Here is a 22,956-nt window from a genome sequence, read left to right as displayed (position 1 = left end):
AATTAAAAAAAAAAAAAAAAAAAGTGTAGGGTCGGCGATAAAAATAGGGTCGGGCGGGTTACGCCAAGTCATCAATTTTTTTTTTAGGCCTTAGGGGTGCATGTTGTGGAGAAAGAAAAAAGGACATTTATAAGAAGGGAAAATCGGACTAGAAAAGAAATGGAGCACTTATCAAAGTAACAAGGGCAATTATTAGAGTTGAAAAAGGGCACTTCTCGCACCTTAATAGAGGCACTCGATCACCATAGATGAAAAGGGGCACTTCTTATGTCTGTTATAAGAAAAAAAGGAGCTCGTGTCAAAATAAAAGGGTGTTTATCCAACAGGGTGAAAGAACACTTCTTACAAAAGGAAAGGGGCACTTGTCAAAGTAAAAAGGGGCATTTTGGGGGGTACTTGAAAAAGTTGGGATGGCACTGTTTTGTATTTCTATATACATAAATTCTACCGAATTTTCATAAACGGTCGGAAATACGGGTAGTCTACACATACTAGATAACAAATGTAAACAATAACAAAAATCAGCTGGTTCGAACAAAGCACATTAACTGAGTGAGAAATACGTCCGCGGGATGGACTAAATTCTAACACACACATACTGTTAGGACACCTAAAATTGATCATATAAGCTACAACATTTTACGGGATTCTTCCACAATTTTGAAATGATGCCGTCCAATCCCTCCTTCACTTGTGTTAGCAAGAAGAGACAGAACTACATAAAAATGCGGAAGTAGTATTTGAAAAGCAATTATGAAATGAGTGTGATGCGGTCACATGTGGGAAATAACCACGCACAGTACGTACGGTACGCAAGAGGCGCATACAGTTAACATACAGAATTAGTATTTCGGAAGAATTGCGGATCGATGCGGCGCGGCGGATATCTAAGTCGAGTTAAGTTCTACATGGAATAAAATTCACATTCTCTTCATATGAGGGTAACCCATTCTTTGGAAAATAATAGGAACAGCACATCATCAAAATGGGTTGCTGTACGAGGCAGTGTTCAATGATAACATTATGTATCTTACAGCTGGTAAGTGTACCATGTATTTTTGAAATTCATCTCATGTCAATAACTATACCGGTATGCAGGAGGTTGGAGCTGGAGGAGACTACCGGCTGCTTCTGTACTATGACTGAGCCATGCGCCTGCAGTTGGCCGTGTAATGGCTACTAAAAACCGCCACGACTCTGGCCTGGCTCAGCTTAGGCGAAGGCCAATGAATAGCCTTTAGGCCAATGGTAGTCATGGTAGAACTCTGACCAGGACGTTAGCTTAAATATTTGTTATAATTTTTTATTCAAAGATAGTCTAGGTTTGAATGGAACACATCAAGCAGAGTTTACTTTAAAAAGCTTATTTTTAGATAAAATGGAGATTTGTGTGCAGTGTCATGTAGACTATTTTGTATTTTTGACAAGTCTGTAGAATGGTTAGTGTGTGGTGTATTGAATACTATAAAGAATGGAATGCGTGTTCACTAATCCCACAACTCGTTGCATTGCACAGAAAATGTATTCCCTTTTCATTATTTCATTGAGGTAGTCTATAGGCTTTCTACTTGCAAGTGTAGACTAGAGTCTAGTCATGCAGGCAAATAAATAAATCCGAAATGACATGTCATGAACGAGAAACGAGTACCTGCACTGAGATGGACATGAATAAAGGCTGTAAATAAATAAAGCTTACGACAAAGTAGAAATGACTTCGAAAGTCAAATGAAGATGATGACGGGTGATGAACGAAGGAAGGGGCTCACGCGAAGATGATGCGGAGGCTTGATGGCAGAGACGCGGCTTTGTTGTCGTGGCTGAAGAGTGCGATGTCGACGCTGACGCTCATGATGATGATGAAGCTCTCGGAAGAGAAGAGAAGTAATGTGTGGTGCTCGATGGCGAAGCAGTGAATCAGTCGATGTCAGAGGCTAAGGAAGAAATGAAATCAAAGTCGGTGCCGATGCGAATCAGTACATTAAGTCGCTCGATGAGTTGGATGAGCCGAACTTTGATGAATGTTTAAGAGAGCTACATGTACGGTGAATCGGGCTTGTGATGAATGTTCAGGCGAGCTACGGTGAGTCGAGCTTGTGACGATGAAAAGCTACCGGAGCGAAGTGAATAGCACTGTAGCAGCGTGCCATGAAAGAGGTGCATAAAGCACAGAAAATTCTTGAGTGCGGAGAGAAGATCACAGAGACATGTTGACTCGACCTAAGATAGATGCAGCCGTTGCTGACTGTACTGTCTGTGATGGTAGCAGGAGTAAAGAAACCTCGTGGTGTTGTAATACGCGGGGTGAAAACATGATTCGCGATTGGAAGGAAAAACATGTGGTCTGAATAAATGAATATAAATAAGTCGCGTAAAGTGGTTTGCACACTATTTAGACTTCATGTACACGTATAATAATGTTCAGATTGTATTTATTCTTGGGAACTTGTTCATTTCATAATTTTGATCTTACTTTGTCAACTTATGTTATTTATTGTGCAAACAATTGTAATGAAATAAAATCAATCAACAAAAAAATGAAAAAATGAAAAAATTCTAGACCCAAAAATGTTTTACAATCAGTGCAGTCGGTGTCCAGATATCTCTATTGAATTATGATTTTTTTTTTATTGGCCTACCAACAAAAAAAAGGGGGCATATTTTAATTTTAGCCCTGCACTTTATACAGAATACATACAGTGTCATTTATTTGTGTTGTACCGTACATGTACAGTATTTTGTTTTTGACTACAGCACAGTAAGATTGGGTTGTGTTACTGAACACAAAGTTTCACTGTCGTGTGGGCTGTTGATTAAAAAAAACCATAATCTTTAATACCCCAATATTACAGTTTTTTTTTTTTTTTTTTTTTTTAGATATTAGTCAGTATAACGTTGAAGTTTAATTTGGTGTACTATTACGCCTGGCTACAAATGATTCTTGTGTTCTTGTTTTCTCCCTCCCCCCCCCCCCCCTAATAAAAAAAAATTAAAAAAATTACAATCTGCCTCTGGCTTATTATGACATCACTTCATGTACATGTACATGTATGCCTTTGTTTTTGTTTTCAATTTATATGTACATGTACATATACATGTATTTTTTTTAAGGTTCACATTTTCACATTATTTACTGTAATTTCTCTGGTTGTACATGTACGTTCTACATGCATGTATACTACTGTATATGTACAGTGTGTACGGTACATGCATATAGCTTTTACATTGAAACGCAGAAGGCAGGTTAGATATTTTTCCTTATTATGCATTTGGGCAATTATGATATCTTAATTGTCACAGCAGTGGTAACTAGGCAACCCCAAATGAATTAACATCCCTCCTTGTCCTGCCACTGTCTGCTATTGTACTCTGCAGTTTATTAGTCTGCAGGCTCAAACTCTATTTTGACAATATAAAGAAAATTCCACAAAGCCATTAGCCTTAATTTGTACTGCTTTTGAGGATCCCTCGTTGGTTGTGTCTCAAGCAGTTACAGTATAGGCCAATAGAGAACAGTATTCAGTCTTGTAATTCAGACCCCATGTGACGATTGACAAGTGTAAAAGGGCTTAAATGGTTGTAAACTAGTCCTACATGTACATAGACAGCGATGTTTACTTTCAAGAATGATGTACAATTGCTATTCATTGTTAAATTGCTTGTACTGTACCTGTAGTCTTGCTAAGATCTAACAATGCATCAATTGGTTATAAAAAATAGTTGTATTATTTGAAATTGTTCAGACCTGTTTACAGATTATTGATGTGTAATTCACCTAATCCTATGTGTACCCTGTATGAGTGTATGCCCATGTACATTGTAGGTGTTATTCTGACTTCATGTCGGGAAATTAATACTGTCCATCTACAAAATGTCTCTGAGCACATTGTAACTTTGTAAGGGCCTACCTACAATGTACATGTAGAGAGTAGAGACAGACTGACATTTACTGTACACTGTACTTTGTAGTGACTTGAGATCTTTTGGCAGAGCGTGTGAATCTAAATTCAAAGATGTTTTTCCTCACCTGCTTTTGTAAACCAACCCTTTTGTGCAGAGAGCGGTAACAACAGTTCAATGGTCCCTCCCACAAAGGAACTGATGGATAGTGAAAGGTCCAATTCATTGAATTCTTTCACAGCTGACTCACCTCAATGGCCAAATCTTTTGTAGGGCACCCTTTTGTCTGACTGCTCACAGACAGTTACTTTAGTGGCATTAGGGCCAGGAATTAGTATCAATTTAGGTGTTTATTATTTAGGTTCCATTTATGTACATGTACATGTACATTGGTAGGTGTACAAACCAATCTTGATGTACACTGTTTATAGGTCTATACATGTACAATGTACAGTGTATGTATTTGAATTTATCTTTTACCCAAGCTTTTACAGATCCTCATAGTACACAGTATACTGCAGATAGCCATGCCATGTACACTGTATATTATGTCTATGTAGGCTTAATATAACAATGCATGTTTCTTCAGAAACCAATCATTCTGTTGGAGGTTGATAATGTTGATTAAAAATTACATTCAATAATCTGAGTTCATATAGTGCATTTATTTTGAATTATTGCATCTATCCAGTCTGTACAAAACTACAGTGTGTCGAAAAATACATGTTCACTTGCCTGCATCGGGGAGATAGGATCACTGTATGATGTACAGTACAGTGTATGTAATTTCTAACTACACCACTAGACCAGTTGCTGCATGTGTACATGTAATATTAGGCTGTTAATTTGTACATGTGGAAAATATAGGGAACCTCTCTGAATTTAAGAGGTTTATAATCCTCTTTTTTAACCTGAGGGTATTGAGATAAGTTTGCAAAGCGGGTCTTAAAACCCAAGCCTTTTCACACCTCTCTGACAAAGGAGTATTGTTTTCCCTTGTCTGATTCCTTTTAGTCTGGGCTGGTATAAATATGCCCCTCCTTGTGTTCTACTTGTATTGTGTACCATATATTTTAGATGAACACTTCCTCGTTTATGTGGACATGAATTCAAGTTTGACTTCAATAGTTAAATTGTGTGTGTGTGTGTGTGTGTGTGAGGGGGACAATAGGACTTCCTGATTTATATTTGAGTTCATCTTCTTGTTACATACTGCAAACTGTCTGATGAATTGAATCAATAGAGTATGAGAGAGAGAGAGAGAGAGAGAGAGAGAGAGAGAGATGGAGAGAGAGAGGTAGAGAGAGAGAGAGAGAGAGGTAGAGAGAGAGAGAGAGAGAGGGAGAGATGGAGAAAGAGAGATAAAATGGGGAGGAGAAGGGGGGGGGGGGTGATATAAATGTATTCCCATATCATAGCTTTAGGCCTACAAGTACATATGAACACTGTTCATGTATATTTTCTGTAGTTTTGCCTTTGTCTCTGTACAATGATCATCATCATCATCACACGCTGTCAAAGTCTATCAGCATGGTGCTCAATTGGTATGAACTTTCAAAAATGAAACTAAAGCTTGAAGGTGTGTTAACAGGTAAAGCATCGTATCATATGAATGGACCTTATACCATTGGTTTCACAAGCAAATTAGCATGCACTTGTACTGTACATACTGAAAGCACTTGATCAATGACGTGACCCATGGTTCCACGCCCTTGTGTACTCTACTGAGTATTAATATTGATTTGGAATCGTGACAGGCTAGATAATGTAAATGTGTACATACATTTATGTTTGTATTTTTCAATTAAGAAAGGAATGATTGTGTTCTCTTCGATTTCCTGGCACAATTGATAGGGGTTATTATGATTTATAATGTAGATTCTATTGTGTACGATTGAAGTTTAAATGTATTGACAATTAATACTCACTGTCTTCTGGAGTATCCCTTTTTATAATTTTGCTCATCATGGACAATATTAAAAGATTTTAAACTATATACATGTACAGTGTGTACATTACAAAATACAATGTAAAGAAACATAATTCATAGTAATTTTTTACAAGCATACAATGGCTTTGCTTTTGACAATATCTGATCAGTCAAATCAATTCTCTACTTACAACATGTACTCAGTACTGTACTTCTGGAAAAATTTCTCAATGACAAATTAATTGCCTATTTCTACAATGTAGTACAGAAGGCCCTTCTCCCCTTTGTTTTAAGTTTGTAACCTTTCTAGTGTGGAGAAAAGATCTTGTTCATGTATTCTGTCGTTCAGAACATACATTTCTATATCAAGTACAGGTGTACATGTACAGTATGCATAATTTCTTGCGACATGTTGCACATGGACAATCTATGGTATTTCTATTCTGTACAAAGTATTCTGTAATCTGTAGTTTGTACACCTTCCATTTTTCTTCTCCATTCTTTGCACAGATCGCTACCACGGAACGACTTGTGTTTGACTTCCTTGGCTTCATGTGGGTGCCCATGCTGGTAGGATTCCTCAATATCATCTTCGTCCTCTTCGGCATATTCGGCTCCTATCAGTACAGACCAAAATTTATGATTGTGGTAAGTATCTTTTGATAACAATGATGTCTTTTATAGCAACGGTATCCACCAGCTTTATGGTAATTGCTCAAAAATGTATGTACATTCAGGTGTACTTCTCATGATATCCGCTCATGTACTGTAATGCCAGAAACTGCTAAATTTATCTTTAAACACTTTAAGCAGGAAACCACACTATTTTTTTTTAAAAAAGGGGTCTGGATTTATCTTTTTAGAGTCTGTATTTACATGGACATGTTGTTGTTTTTTAATTTAAAAAAAGAAGAAGGAGAAACTTTGGGAGTCTGGACCTACAGTACATACACATGTAGATTTGGGATTCCTACTGTACATATATGTGTCCCAGGTGCTTTAGTTTCAAGCCTGCATTAAGAAAAGTACAAACGCATGGAAGATAATGTCAACAACATTGAAGTACGAGTACATTGACATACATGTACTGTGAAAATTAGGGATGGAGAAGTGCTGACCAAATTTGTCATCAAGTTGGCATGCTCCAATTGTCATTTTGAAAGGTCCTGTGTCCAAAACACACCACGCATCATGGAATTTGTGTCTCTGCCAATACAGTCATGAAGAGTCATTAGGTGAATTGGGATGACATGCATGATTGCATCTGTCGTCACCAGTCACCATAGCACAAACTACGTCAGTTCTCACACTTGCAGTTATATGAACTTGGGGAGTGATTCGGCTGAATTATGTTCAAGGTATACAGCTTTGATGTGTAATACAGCTTTCAGTGTACAGATGTGATCTACATCCTGGTATAGGGCGAATAATTCTATGATGATAATTGATGTTTATATTAATTTCTATGGAGAGTATTGCCTGCATATGTTTAATATACTGTGTACATGTACATGTACGTGTAGGTGCACACATGTACACTGTATCTACATGTACATACGTGTAGTATCAATGTCTTCTCTAGTACTATACATGTACATACATGATGTAGGCCTACACAATGTACTGGGATGTACTTGAATGATGCAAGGAATCATTTCATCCTGGATGTACACGGTAGGCCTATGGATGATAATTATACAGTACAGATGAACATTTGTCCCAGTGCACCCGAATATATGTACAACACACTGGTACACGTACAAGTAATTGGACCCTTACAATAGTACAGTACAGGTGCACATTGTATTGTAATCCTATCGTCATGCCATATTATTCTTACACCCCATTATTGTTTATGTTATGGTATGTCCCCTTGGTTCTCCCCTGCTCACAAGTGAAAAGAGCGTATTCATGTACACTGTATGAACATGTACAGACTTGTATGAGTACATGTGTACAGTGTACAGTACGGAATGTTGTTCTGTAAAATTTCATCACTACTTGAATTATAACAAGTTTGGCTCTTTTGGGCATTTTGGGGGCTATTTCGCCCTGAGCCCCCGTCTATTTTTTTCACTGATATTTTGTTTGATTTACCCTTGTACTTTGTACATGTACATGTACATGTACATTGCACTGTATGTGTGCACTCCATTCGATAAAGCTGTTTTAATTCAGGGAAGCTCTCTCTTGATTTGCATTCTTCACATTTATACATGTACATGAAGCAGGGTTTTTTTTCTTCATTTTTTTAAATTTTTTAATATCTTTAAATAATACCAGAGCTCTTTTGAAGTTTTTGTCAGAGGAAAGCCTCTGCACCCATATATTTTTCTTCCTCTGTTTGTGTACCCTAGATAAACTTCATCAAAATAATGTTCCTGAACATTAAGCAAATCACTAGCTGTGACCTTCTATTGTAAACAAAATTCATGGTATTGTTTGATTTTTAGTTTAAATTAAAGGCTTAGAAATTAGCGGGACATGTGCAGGTTTGCATGCTTATGATGAAAGTCTTGATAGACATTTTAGGCCTGTCAATATTATCAGGTCAAGGGATGAAAGCAAGAGAAAGGGAGGGGTACAAAAAAGAAAGTCCTTTAATCATGATTCATTTTTACCCTTCTACCGGTAGTTCTTCTCTTCCCCACCACCACTGTCAAAGTCTGGTACTATTAAACCAACATGATTCCTGAAATTATAACCCTGGCCTGGAGAAATATCACCTCCTCTCCCTCCCCCCTCCAAAAACATTAATAAATAAATAAAAATAAAAATATGGTCACAGCTCTGTCCTTGTGTAAGGGTGTGTCCATGTTTAAATATTCATAACATTAAAGGATATTTTTGTATTATTCTCCAAAATAATGATTACATTTTGTATAATTTGTCATTATTTCTTTACAGTATTCACTATGGCAATTGCTGTGGCTTGGTTGGAATATCTTCATCATATGTTTATATTTAGAAGCAGGAATTCTTTCACTTGAGGTAAGATATATTTTTATTATACTTTACTCTGTTCTATCATAAACTAATCATAAATGAATATTTTGATTCATTTCTACTCATATTAAATGCACCTTCAACCCTTGATATATTTATCAGGACAAAAAGAAAAAAAAAACATTATATTGGTCTTGATATTTTAGGGAAGATATTTAAGACTAAATTGTGGTCAAAAGTGAATAATCTTCTTGTTAATAAGGCAGTAGGCAGGTTGGTGCATGGGAGGTACATGTAGATTACAGCTACATGTATGTTTCTGTTCGTACATGCTTCCATTCTCAAAAGTGTGAGTTGAGCTATTCATTGAATGTGATTTCCAGCAGGATCTTATTAGTTTGTTTTTATTTTTTCTCATCTCGATTGCCCATTTACTGCTTTAAAAAAAAACTGCAGAATTACTTTCAGCCGCTTCCTTTATTCCCAAAGATTGTTGTTGTTTGTTGGCTTTTTGGTTTTTGTTTTTGTTTCGATGTTTGATAAAACACACATATGTGAAACTGTTACGGATATCAAACTATCAAAGAAAAGTAAGCACAGCTTGAAATGCAATACAATTTGATGATTTTAACAGACCCACATTGGCCATGCATTATTCTACCACTTTTCTACTTCACTTGATTTTGCATATACTGCATTCAAATAAGATCCTTGTAGTGCCTACAAACTTGTTGTGTATTTTGGTAAATATTACTGCTGTTTCTAAACAAGTTTAGGTGGAAAAAGCTGTTTACTGCTTCTGTAAAAAAAATGGATAGGGTTTGGGTAATAATGAATTTGAGAGAAAATCAGAAATGCAATTATTGAGGGATTCTTAATTAAATTCATTTATATGACTCAAAGAAGCTTGCATTATGGTTAGTACAGATACTTGCAATTAGTAATTTATTCAATGAACTTAATAGATATAATGAATTTGTCCTCGTTCTTCAGTAAAGGTTCACAATTTATAATGATGTCGGATAGACTGATGGAAAAGGAAGGCAATCCGTATATGTAAAAAGTATAGCCTTCCCTTGCAATGGTCATGCTGATCTCAGGTAGTCTTTAAACACAGACCCTATTATTAATTAATAAAATGTTATTAAGCCTTGAGCTAAGAGTTACCCTGTCTATCTATTGGCAGGAGCCATCACATGTACATACACTCATACAGTACTATACATGTACAGTGTAGGGTCTATATGGATAGCAAAAAATTCATAGGAGCAGTGAGCGATTTGGCTTTGGTAAACTCTACTTAATGTAGATATCATTTTGGGTTAATCGCACTCACATGTACACAACACCAAATCTTAAAAGAGCTTGTGTGAACAGAAAAACCTCTTTTTTTTTTATCTACATGTACCGGTACATTGTACATGCATAGTCTTACAGTTCAGACCCTGTGTTATGGCTTCTAAATGCATTCAACTGACAAGTAGGGTTCGTGCCTGCAGAGTGCAGACTAATGAAGATCATACATGTAGGCTGAAATTTCAGCGCAGAAAGGTCATATGAACCGGGCTAAGGTCGTTTGAGAGATAGTATAGATTACCTGGTGCATTCCATGGGGGTATATATCTCTCTTGATCAGGGGTGGGTAGAGGAGCGTGGTGATTGATGATAGAGATCACGTAAGGCGCATTTATACTGTCAAATACCTCATTTTGAAAAGTCGCGATGTTTCGTGCACCCGGTTACACTTGTGCTGAAACATCACCGACGGAGCTGTTCAGCGATGTTTTGGCGTGTTTCGGTTGGTAATGCGCATGTGCAGTCTTCCCGACCTTTGACCCCGGCCTGCTATAAGATTTTTAGCGCGCGCAATTTCCAGCTAGCGCTATAGCTAGCTAAATAGCGATACATCCCATGCGCATGCATGCGATATGTTTTGTTTATCTCGCGTGTAGTATTTGAGGCAAGAGTGGATAAGTTACGAAGTACGGACTACGGCTGCTGATTCAGTTTTCCCAAATTCAATCGAAATCTAGTAGTAAAAATGATATGGGAAGGTTAAGAAAATCATCGTTGTTAATTGGAATTATGAGAATTCGCCGACGTCATTTCTCTGAAGCCCTTTTCCCCACGTTTGCAGGGACGCTTGGAAGTCTGGTGGAGGAGCTCTCCCTGCCTCCATATCGAAATCAAGAACTTCATCTCATCATCAGTCCAATGGGAATTGTTCACTTCCATGGTGATATTAATTAATCTAACAAAACACTCAAATACTACTACTAGACAGATATGGCCAGACGGGAATAACGAAGATTGAATAAAGGATGAGTTAACGGAATTGGAACAAACGGAGCTGAATGAACGGATAACACGCGCGACGATGGAAATGCTATAAATATCACACGGGAAGAACGTGGTTTAAAAGAGCGCGGGTAACAATCCGGAAGTGCCGGAAGTCACGTGCCTAACATCGCGATGTTACAACTGCGAGCGGTTATACTTGCCAAACACGCCAAAACACGCCAAAACACGCCAAAAGATCACACTTCGTTTTGGAATGTTTGGGGCTTGGCATGTCTGCCGGTAAAGCGTAGTTGCCCTTGGTAACATCGCGGCCAGGCTCCGGTTTGGCATTTTTTGGCGTGTTTGGATGACAGTGTAACTGCCCCTATTATGTGTATGTGAGCTGCCTAATTATAACTGCTATGCAAGGGATCATTCGCACATGTAACAGTAAACCGCCTTTACAAAATAGGCATAGCAAAAGAAAATTGACCGTAGTATGCTACAGTATGACTCGATCCCCCCCCCCCCCTCCCCAATTTGAAAAAATACATAACAAACAGAACAACGATACTAATAACTGTAGAAAGAATTGACATTAATGAACAATGATTAGCAAAGTCTCTATCCGAAAAGAATTGATAATAAATTAAAAATGAGCTAAAAATGTAGTTCTATTTAGCTTTTGAATTCGGTTACTATTACATTGACCTTCTGTTCTGAATACTTTGTATCACAGAGAACAACAACAAAAGCATTGCAAAACTAATATTTGAAAGAAAATTGGTTTGCAAACCAATTTCGTGTTAAATTGGAGAAGACAGGGAAAGTTTTGTGTATACGCATACTGTGTATACAGGACAGTCTTTATTGGCATTTCCCCCCAGATGTTGATTCAACTATCTTGAAAACAGATGTACCAGTACCGGTAGACATTAATGAATTTTGAGCTTGTGAGGCTGCTTGAAATTCCTCTTTGAGATCAGGAAGATGAACTCCGAGATGAAAGGGAGGGAGGGAGGGAGGGAGGGAGGGAGGAGTGAAGGATAGAGGAGGAGGACGGGAGGAGAGTAATGCTCTTGCATGCACCATGTACACGCAAATTGTGAAATGAGACGTTTAAAAGGTACATGGGTTTGTATTTGGGGGGGGGGGGGTTACTTTAAAGATGAAGTTGAGTTCTGGTCATGCGATTGCATTGTGAAAGAAACGGTGTGGAACCGACCAGAAAATGTTGATCATCTAGCATATAAGAATTTGTGTGTATTGCAAGGTTCTGGAATCATCAAAATGATAAGAAATTTGGCCAAGTCTTGGTAAAGTTACAAACACTTGCACAGAAAGATGTATATGGGACTACACGAACACGTGGCGTAAAAAGCCGGCCCCCCGATTTTTACGATGTTACATGCATATTTAGAATATGAAGGCATTTGAAGAGCCATGCTTTTCAGGGAACATGTCTTAACTTGGTTTGGTTTGGTTTTATTTTCCGTATAAAAATTCAATACATACAAGAATACAATTTACAAATAATACAAATCAAGAATTTAAAAAAACGGCTGGAAAGCTCTATTCAGAGCCATTATTAAAATGGCTCTGTTCTTCCACACTTGCACAATAAGAATGAGTAATGCTCAAAAATTATTTTTCACCTCTTCCGAGAACTCAACCTTCTCTTTAATACAGGCATCTTGAATAATCAGGCCTATATGAGTGTGTTTCATTTTCTAAGTTGTAGGCACTCAAGAACATCAGTGTAGATTATCAATTGTAGGTATATTTCCACATATGATATGCCATGGATACACATGCACAAATGTGTTCAGACTTTCCGTTTAGGTTTATAGTCGCTTAAACAAATACAGGCTATGGTTAAACGTTTAGCCCCAAAGCAGTCATCTTCTTTTCTTTTCTTTCTTTCTTTTAGTGAAACCAAAAATGCAAGCATGAATCAATTGCATATACCAAATAGATATGGGCAATAATTTGGCAATTTCAAATATTTTTTTAAAAGTGGAATTCAATATTTACGGTGCAATTTGTTAATTAGTTTCGGACAATGAATCTAAAGTGTTCCGCATCCAAAAGATTAGAACAGTACTCAGTTTGCTCGGTGTACGTGAAGGAGGAATGGGATCATTCTAGCCTGGCATTTCAGTCACCCAGACAAGCTTTGTAACTGTCACATATATTAATGTCAGCTGCTTGGGATACCTCATAAAACACAGGCAGCGGTGCTCGCAAGCATCCAAAACATAATACAGGCAGTGAGAGCTATAGATCCATCCATCTCTCAACCATAAGACATACTGTACTTAATCATCACTGTGCAATGTACATGTTTGTTTGCATGCAAACTGCTGACAACTTTTAACAAAGTTTGGATAAGATCCAAATTAGCGGATCCGGTAGGAAGATTCATAAACCTATTCCATGAATGCCTGTGCCTTATCACAGCAGTAAGACTCAGTCTGGAAGTAATATTAAAGCTCTTTTCAAAACAAACCAATTGTATTGTTTATGTTTAATATATGACCTACGTGTACATGACAGTACATACAAACAGAATATCATCAATCAAGTGTAGTATATTTCCCTAACATTACCTGGGGGAGGGGTCAAGAAGAAGGGGAGGTAGGTGGGAAGGGGGAGTGGTTGTTGGAAGCAATACAAATTGGGACTAACAATCAAACATTTACAATGTAGATACATACATGTAGAACAGTGCAGTATTTTAGCATGTCAGTGATTGCCTAGTCAAACTAATGGCACTCACAGTTGAAGTAACCTTTGTTATTATATTGCAATGTACATGTATGAAGGCACAGAGGTAGCATTAGAAATCACTATTAAATCATGACAATTTCTCTCTTCCCATTCTATCTCCGCAGCAACACCAATATATGTTAACATTTAACACTAGCAGCAGTGAAAGCTGGTGGATCGAGCACGGTTTCAACTGCTCGGTGACGTACAACATCACCACGTTGCCTTCAGGTATCAGTACGTCGGAGAGGATAGGAGTCACGGGCTGCCTCCTTGACTACAGATACATAGAGGTCATCCATGCTGCAGTTCAATGCTTTTTATGTGTAAGTGTTATGTAACAGTTCCTACACCCCCCTGCCACACACACACACAAAATAGGACCAGATGAAGGGAATGGCTGTTGTACCATACAAAAACAAAAATGCTCAACTGTGAGCCTACAAGTATTGCAAAAATCCCCACAAAATTTATTTTCTTTTAAATTGTTCTTGTGCAGGAGAAATCTCTCAGAATCCAGCCTTTCTCTTGTAATATCAGAGATCCTTCTGCGCTGTCTCCATATTTGTGGAAAATATCAATTTCAGAGTGGCACAAATACTGAGCCATTAATTGCCTTCAGAAATTGCTACGGTGTTTGATTATGATTTTAAAGTGAAATTTGAAGCCTCCAACAATAAATGCTTTCCATCCTGAAACCTCAGCATGGAGTACAGGTGATATTTAACAGAATGGCTCATATTATTAACCTCATATATTTTAACACATGCCCTTTTGATTCTGAACAGTCATTAAATGCAGTTCTACTCATGTAAACAGCTTGGTTGGTAAATATTTATTAAAATTGAAAATAACTATAGGGAGATGAGGAAACTAATGTTTCATTCCATAACCAGAACTCTAGAATAACTTCATGAACTATTTCAATTTTGTCTTGTTTTCTTCCACTGTCTTCATCTCCATTTAATTCTTTTCTATCTGTCCCCTTGACCTTTCTCTCCTCCTCTTCTATTCTCTACCCCCCCCCCTTCTCTTTACTCCTCCCATCCCTCTTCCCCTAATCCAGGTCTTGGGTATCGCTGGGGCTATGGTCATGGTAAAGAAATTCAACGAAGAAGAAGACAGCTGTAAGTATACTAATACCGTCTTGCCTACTAGATACGCATAGGCTGTTGAAAGCTGCATGAATACTGCGTGTGGAACCATTCATTATGCATTCTTTCAAGCACACTTCAGATGACTACTTTCTTGTGCAATTTTCTTGTACTTTTTAGCTTTCTTTGTAGTGTAATGGAGGGAGGAGCTCTTTCTTTCTCATTAAACAACTACCTGAATCAATTTTTTTCTTTCTAAATCATGTAAAAAGTATTCTGCTACATTTAGATGGAATAGATACTGTAAGTGTCAGATGTTACAGTACATCAAGTCCATTCTGTAAGCCTTTTTAGGAGAGTAGCAAAATTTGTGTATGATCTTAAATCCTTGATAAAAATAAGGTTGCCCTTTTCAAGCAGATATGTATCAATTCTGTATTCATGCATACATCTTTGCCTCCTTCTGCAACACTATTTCTCCATGTGTTGCGTCGGTCACCTACAAACATGTACATGTGTACATAAAGAAGTAGCGTGATTGAGCACTTATCCATTTTCAGGAGAAAACATCAGAATTGGCAATTATAAATGGCAAATGTTAAGCCTACAAACCCTCAAACTCCTTCCCCCCCCCCCCTTTTTTTTTTTGGGGGGGGGGGTGTCTCAATTATTATGAACAACAACATAAATTTAGGACATAACTTTGCCAACATGACAGAAGAAATATACAGGGGATCCATAGTCCATACATAATGTCCACTGTAATTAAACTACACCCTGGGAATCATTTATGTCTGTGGGTAATGCGTCACAATCACTTGCTCTTCCTAAAGTTTAATTACCTAATCAATCAACCAGAGTCCTTATGAGGTGTACTAAGTAATTGTCTGTAATATAATGCTTGTGTACACTTAGAAACCAAGGTCAGACATGTACATGAAAATATGTTTAGTATAAAGCTTTTATGATTAATGGAAGGGAACTCAAAATTTTGGACAGGTGCATTGTACATGTATGTGTACATGTAGCTTCTTCTTCCTCTTCTCTTTCTTCTTCTTCTTTTCTTTTCTTTCTTCTTCTCCTCTTTCTTTTTCTCCTCTTTCTTTTTCCTCTTCTCTTTCTTCTTCCTCTTCTCTTCTCCTCTTTCTTATTCTTCTCCTTCTCCTTCTTCTCCTTCTACTACCCTCTTTCTCTCTTTTTTTTTTCTCTTCTTATTTTACCTCTTCTCCTCTTCCTCCTCACTCTTCTTCTCTTCCTCCTCACTCTTCTTCTTCTGCTTATTCTGTCTCTTATTCTTTTTCTTCTACTGTTTCTTCTTATTCTTTTCCTTTTCGTTCTTTTACTTCTTCTCCTATTTTTATTTTTTTATTTTCAAAATTAAATACATGTACCTACAGTTACAGAGGCAGTCTCCATTTAGAGGTAGCCAGCATTACATTTTAATGCTCAATATATTTCTGGGGCTAATTTAATCTGCCAAAAGAAGGTAATTTTACCCCATAAATCACTTAGGGGATTGCCAGGCTTATTAACTGAAGCGGTTTCACAGTTTATAGTGTGCTACTGAATGAGTTCAACAAACTCTAAAAAAGCCTGAATATTCTTTTAATTCCTCAAATGCATGGATTGAATGCTAGACCTTACTAATAGGTCTTTTGGAATGCTGTGCTACTTTTTGGGATTATCTTAACTCTCTAATTACACATAAAGTCTGCTATAGACAGGAATATTTCAAGTCAACAATCTTGTAGTTACAGAATCATAGCACTTCTTTATGGGTTCACAATCTGACGTAGTTTGGGAATGTAATATGGTGTAAATCTGTGTTTGTGGGAGGGGGGGGGGGGGGTTCTCGTGAGCCCATGGCTGCAGATTTGCTATTCTACTACAGTACATGTTCATGTATGATGTTGAGAACTGTCATTGTAATTATTTGCATATTTTCTTGAAGCCCTGTGTATTTTTGACTTCCATGATTCAGAATACAAATTTGTTTAGTTGTAAAGGAACTTTTCCTAGTCATTCACATACAAGGGTATAGACTACGATAGTGATTTATAACTTGACATCACTTTTCTTTCTGTACCCCTTCATTTTCTCACTCCTTTCCTCCATTTTAAATATTATTTTTTGCCATTTCATTTATGTTTTATGATTTGTTTTTTCCCCCCATTTTTATGTTGAGCACTCTTCTTTTTCCTATATTATTTTGGTTCCTTTCTTTATATTTTTGTTTTCTCGTTTTGTAGTTGATTTTATCGGTGGCTTTGATTCTTCGTACACTGCCTACAACTCACATGCACAAAAGCCACCTGCCACAATGCAATTGGAACCAATTTATGTGTAAGTAGTATTAAAGCAATTTAGAACGTGGGTGTGAACAGAGTTGTGTTTTCTTCATATTTCTGTGTTTTGAATCTTGTGCGTGTTCACACAGATAAAGAATATAAGTTCATATTTGTGTTTTTTCATTGAAAACGTGTGGTATGTTGGTAAATATATTTTAAGTTTGTAAGTATTGTTTGGTTTGTGGTTTTTGTTCGATTTTGCTTTAAATAGTAGTTTTGTTGTTTCAATTTGTTGTTTTGGGGATGCTTTTTATTGTCCTATTTCGACATTTAGAATGACATCATACACATCTATCCCTAAGTTTTTAGAAGCAGCCAAGACAGTCATAAAAATAGACACTAAGCTAGTCTGGTAAAATAAAATAAAAATTGAGATAAATGATTACCGGTAAGTATCAAGTAAGGTTTCCTGCATTGATTTATCTTACAGGCATAGAAATAGAAATTTAATCAGGGTAATCGTCCTCATTACACAATTCACACAGTAAAAAATGGTATGTGTGATTGTTTTATACTATTCCAATATCCAATTCATTAATGTAATATACATACACTGTTATGAGTATATCTGCTTGAGAAGACGATAAGTTTTTCAAATTTGAATGCAGGAACTATTCAATATTAAATTTGATAATAAAGTTATTTTTATATGACTGCTATAATGTATGAAACTTTGCTATGTTGCCCACCCTCCTTCGATTTTTGATATGATTTATATACTTATTCGTCTGTTGGTCACATATACTCCCACCTTTGTTGAAACTAACTGGCGTGTAATATGGTTCCTATTAATAGGAGTTCTTAATGTAAATTAAAATATCTTTTAACATGTACTACCATACATGTACATCATGTGTTGACTTATCTTTCACTAATCTTCATTCGGACTTAATATATCTTTTATTTTTATGTTTTCATTCTAACTTGATTCCTAATATTTTTTTTAGAATGTTGACCAATATCCCTTGGGCAGATTGTTCTTGTTGTGTGCTTTGCGTTTTGATTGTAGCTACTAGGTTGTTTATAATAGGTGCATGCCGGATGTCAAATAGTTACCAATGCTACCGTAGGTGCTTTAAGTAAATAATGTGCCCACACATAAGGTCATTTGTTTGATATTATTTTTGTTTTAAGTTATTAGGGGGAAATATTTACATTTTGATTATATGCATCCTTGATTAGCTGGTATTTATAAATGAAAGAGAAAAAGGTGAAATAGTTCCATAATCTCTTAGTGATTAGTCATTTCAATAATATTAATGAAACTCAAGAAAACACAAAATGATTTTATCAAGTTCGCCGTATGTCCACCATTCAACAGTTGATTTCTAGGGTAGCACCATGCTTTTAATATAACAATCAATATCAGTGCTAAAAGAAGTGATTCCCTCTCATGCAATGAAATCTAAGTACATAATAATAATAATTAGATCAATTTATATAGTGCAGCTCCTATATAAATGTACTGTTACTTTACAAAATCACAATATAAAATGTAAAAATCCATTAAAAGGCTCCTAAAACAAGTGCGTCTTCAACAAAACTTTGAAGACAGCAACAAATGAGGTTTTTCTCACGTCTAGGATCAGGTTATTCCAAAGCTGTAGAGCGGCGCAACTGAAAGCATGATCTCCCAAGAGTTACTTTAGTTTTTGTGCGAGATAGCTTTAGAAGCAGCTTGTCCTGTGTATTTTTCAAGTTACGTGCATGCGGAAGTGATTCAAAAGATAATAATTCAGACAAACAATTTGTCCATGTACTTGTAGTATGAATTTTAAAGGCACTATTGTAGTGAAGGAAGGAAAAAGAAGTATATTTAGGTTCGCTATTGCAGTGGTTCTTGCTTTGATGTGAAAAGAAAAATACCTGCTTACTGACGAGTCTGGAATTCATTCTCCTTTTCAAGGAGGGGGGGGGGGGGGTTAAGAAGTCAAAACGCCAGCTTGCTTTTGTGTTATGCATTGAAGTAAAAGTTTACTGGATGTAGTTGCATAAAGTATTGAATGCTAGTGAATGATTTTATTACGGTATTTGCATGGTTATTTATCACATATTTATTTCTTTACCCCTTCACCTCTTTCTCATTCTAAATACCTTCATTTTCATTATCTCTTTTCTCTTTTAATCTGGCTATGTCCTTGTCAACCTCACTGCTTGTCTATTTCTTTATCTCTTCCCTCTTTTCTTACTGTTTTTCCCCTGTTTCTCTTTCTCTCTCTCTCTCTATCTCTCTCTCTCTATCTCTCTCTCTCACACCCTCCTCTCTGTCTATCTATCTATCTCTCTCTCTTACTCTCTTCTCTCTCTCTCTCTCTCTCTCTCTCTATCTCCCTCTCTCTATCTCTATGTGTGCTGTGATTCTTTGCATGATGACTGCATGTCTTTGTCTGCTGCCTTGCTGATGTTGTACTCTTGTTCAATACATCTCTACAGAGACGCCAGGTGAGGAGAGGTTACCAAAACTTTCAGAACATTTGATCCTTATCTTAGTATTTAAATCTCACATGTTCCTGACCATTATCTGTATCCCCCTCCCATGGAAGTGGAATGTTATTATACCCCTCATCCCTAGTATATTTATATAGGACATGGGTATCTGACAATAACTTTTAAAAAATGAATAATACTTACATGTATATTGATAACATTTAACTCGTGTAAAAGCACCTTTTTCCATGGGTGCAAGGAACTCTCCATATTCATATGCTTTATATGATATACGTTTGCAGAGGCCATTTGAAGTTGTCCAATGAAGCAAAAATGTGTTCGATAGAAAGGAAGAGTTTTCCTGGTCCCTAATGCAACTCTAAAGATCATAAAGCCAGCATGTTTACAAACATGGCTTTGGAATAACAAAGGAGGGAGCTAGTTTGGTAGATCTGAATTATTAAACGTGTAATTGGATCCACTATTTGTTAATGAAAAGAGGGAGAGAAAAAAGAAGTAGTCCATTCTGACAAATGAAGCGTGTCATTGATTAATATGAATGATTATTTGATGTATTTTCAATTTTTCATACCATGATACCATCAACTCTTTGACGCTTTATTAATTAAAATTTTAAAGGGAAGTCCAACCTTGATAGCAAACTCCTCCAGAAGAAAGAGGAACAGTTAAAGAAGCATACTGGTGAAAGTTTGAATGAAATCAAATATAAAATGAGGAACTTATGAATTTTTAATGGTTGCAATCACTATGGATACGATCTCTTCAAATTAGCTGGATCAGTAATGTCTCTATGATGTAGTGGCAGACAACTTTTCCATTTGTTCCAACACAAAATGACTAAAATTTAAATTCTTCAAAATGTTTGAATCAGGATTGTCTTTAATTTTTAGAGGACCTGTATCAAATTACTCTCCATAATAATGCTCCAAAGGTGAAGCCAATTGGGACAAAAACATTTATTTGTTATATTGTTGTATATGACAAACGGGAGAGTTATCCGTCCCTACGTCACAATCCATTGACAAAATTGCCAATTTGAGGTTCGCATAGATGTTGTGGTCATATATTTCAAACATTCATAACTTTCTTGAAATTTGCCTGATTTATTTCAAACTTTCGCCATTTTTGTTTCTCTGAATTTACTGCTTTCATTTACTGAATTTATTACAAGGTTAGATTGCCCTTAAATTGATTTTGCAGATTGAATTGGGGGTCGGGTCATCATAGCTGCACGAATGTACACAATGTGATGATACTGTTTTATATAGTTGGTGCATGTGTGAAGAGTCTCGAAAATTAATTTGAGTACCGTAAAGTACACAATAATATTTTTTAATTTTTACTTTATTGATTAAATATCCAATTTTTTAGTAACCCATGTTTGTGTCTTTTTTCTCCTGCACGTTTCTTGTTTGTTACAGGCACAGGGGGCTCCGTTGACAAACTGAAAATGTGAGGCACTCGGCCAGAGTGAATGCACCGAGCGACAGATAATGAACAAGAAATTACAAGAGTGTCAACTTGCTTGCCAAATTATTGAAAACAATTTCATGAAAAGTCTTAAAAGTTGAGTGTACCTAGTGAGGCTAGGTGGAGAACAGCCATTGGCTTAAGAAGGTATATGCGTTGACATGTAACGCAATGATATGACTTTCATGACAAAAGTCGATGAATATTTTTTTGAGGAGATTTTATATTTAAGTATTGCCGACGTCTGCAGTGGGAACACATTTCTGTGAATGTAAACACTATGGATTGCTGTTCAGCTGCTCTTTCACCTCACTTGCACATCCTGTGTATTCTCCAACCTCTGAGCGTTTCAGAGGATCATTGTAACAAAGTACTGCCTACATGTATGTATGCAGTGGGAACACATTTCTGTGAATGTAAACAGACTGCAAGGTCATTTCTTCAGCTCCTTCACCTCACAGGCTTCTGAAGGAAAGACATCATACCTTGAGTCTTGAGCACGGCTTTTGAAGGAATCTTCTGTTTCTGCGTGAAATGCTTATAGAAATTATGGAAATGCCCTACCAGAGAATGGTGGTAATCTATGTAAGCCTATTTTGGTGATTTGAGATTTGTTTGGAGTTGAAAAGGAATAGGGCACTCATTTACATACATGTAAGAGTAAAGTTGAGTTCTGGTCATGCGATTGCATTGTGAAAGAAATGTTGTGGAATGGACAAGAAAAGGCTAGCAAATAAGTATTGGTGTGCATTGCAAGATTCTGGAATCATCAAAATGATAAGAAATTTGGCCCAGTCTTGGTAAAGTTACAAGCACTGTACACAGAAAGATGTATATGGGACTACACAAACATGTGGCATAAAAATCTGTCCCGATTTTTATGATGTTACATGCCATATTTAGAATAATAAGGCATTTGAGCCGTGCTTTTCGAAAAACATTTTTTATCTGATGTTCTTCCACACCTGCATAATACAATGATAACACTCACAAATAATGTTCACCTCTTCCCAGAACTCAACCTTCTCTGTAAGTGTGTACCAACTATCTGTGAGGGCAAGTTTCAGGTATATGTCCACTGGTAGGTCCATGCTTCTGAAGTTTTATCAAGACAAATCCCCCTCTGCCTGTAAAAAGGCCATCACTCAATTGTAAATAGCAACAAACGCAAAACCTAAGCGTGAGGAGATCTTCGGTCTGTTTCGCAAACGCTGACCATGTAGAGATTAAGTTGCTGACTACCGTTAACCAAGTCCATTCGTTTATGTGCAGTTGTCCAAAAGAAGACGTAGATGGCGTTAACCAGTATTTGCCAGGCTACACTCCCTTTGATATAAAGTACATATTTTCTTAAAAACTGTTTTGCCTGGCATTGTATACTGGTGTTCTCTTAAAGTGTGAATGTACAGTTGTATAACTGGGATCTTTAAAATGATACTCAAGATTGACTGATCTTTTCAGGGTTTTGAAAACTTTTGATACTATTTTTTTTAATGTCCTTGAGCACAATGTGCCTTGTATTATCAAAATGTATCACTTATTAATTGAAGACAAGTACTACATGTATCTCAGAGAGACCCACATAAAAATCAAAAGGTCTTTAGGAAACTACTAGCCTGATGAGGATAAACATTGTGGGGTCTCGTTAAACTCTTTTCTTGAGTTCTTGTAAAGACACTACAGGGATTTTACAACAGACACTTAAACAAAGAATAGGAGTACTTTTCTTTATACCGTATACTATATGATATAAAGTTTGAATACACTGATTTTT

The 22,956-nt window shown here is 36.6% G+C and overlaps 1 protein-coding gene across 3 annotated transcripts; it reads left to right on the top strand.

Annotated features, from left to right (window-relative positions):
* The first annotated feature begins 925 nt into the window (after positions 1–925).
* LOC115918347 (sodium/potassium-transporting ATPase subunit beta-1-interacting protein 1-like) lies at positions 926–21,936 on the top strand. Of its 3 annotated transcripts, XM_030974627.1 has the most exons (8): positions 926–1,039; positions 6,338–6,475; positions 8,735–8,818; positions 13,948–14,148; positions 14,889–14,949; positions 17,166–17,259; positions 19,698–19,706; positions 21,134–21,935. In XM_030974627.1, exons 1-8 carry the CDS (start codon positions 986–988, stop codon positions 21,150–21,152), a joined length of 660 nt encoding a protein of 219 aa, XP_030830487.1. In that variant the 5' UTR covers positions 926–985; the 3' UTR covers positions 21,153–21,935. The 3 variants fall into 3 exon arrangements, with proteins under 3 accessions (XP_030830487.1, XP_030830489.1, XP_030830490.1); XM_030974629.1 differs by lacking the exon at positions 19,698–19,706 and having other exon boundaries at positions 21,134–21,936; XM_030974630.1 differs by lacking the exons at positions 17,166–17,259; positions 19,698–19,706 and having other exon boundaries at positions 21,134–21,936.
* Positions 21,937–22,956: the final 1,020 nt, after the last annotated feature.

The sequence above is a fragment of the Strongylocentrotus purpuratus genome, unplaced genomic scaffold (assembly GCF_000002235.5).
Source record: "Strongylocentrotus purpuratus isolate Spur 01 unplaced genomic scaffold, Spur_5.0 spur5_scaffold_7, whole genome shotgun sequence".
Classification (NCBI taxonomy): domain Eukaryota; kingdom Metazoa; phylum Echinodermata; class Echinoidea; order Camarodonta; family Strongylocentrotidae; genus Strongylocentrotus; species Strongylocentrotus purpuratus.
This window is presented reverse-complemented; position numbering and strand designations above follow the sequence as displayed.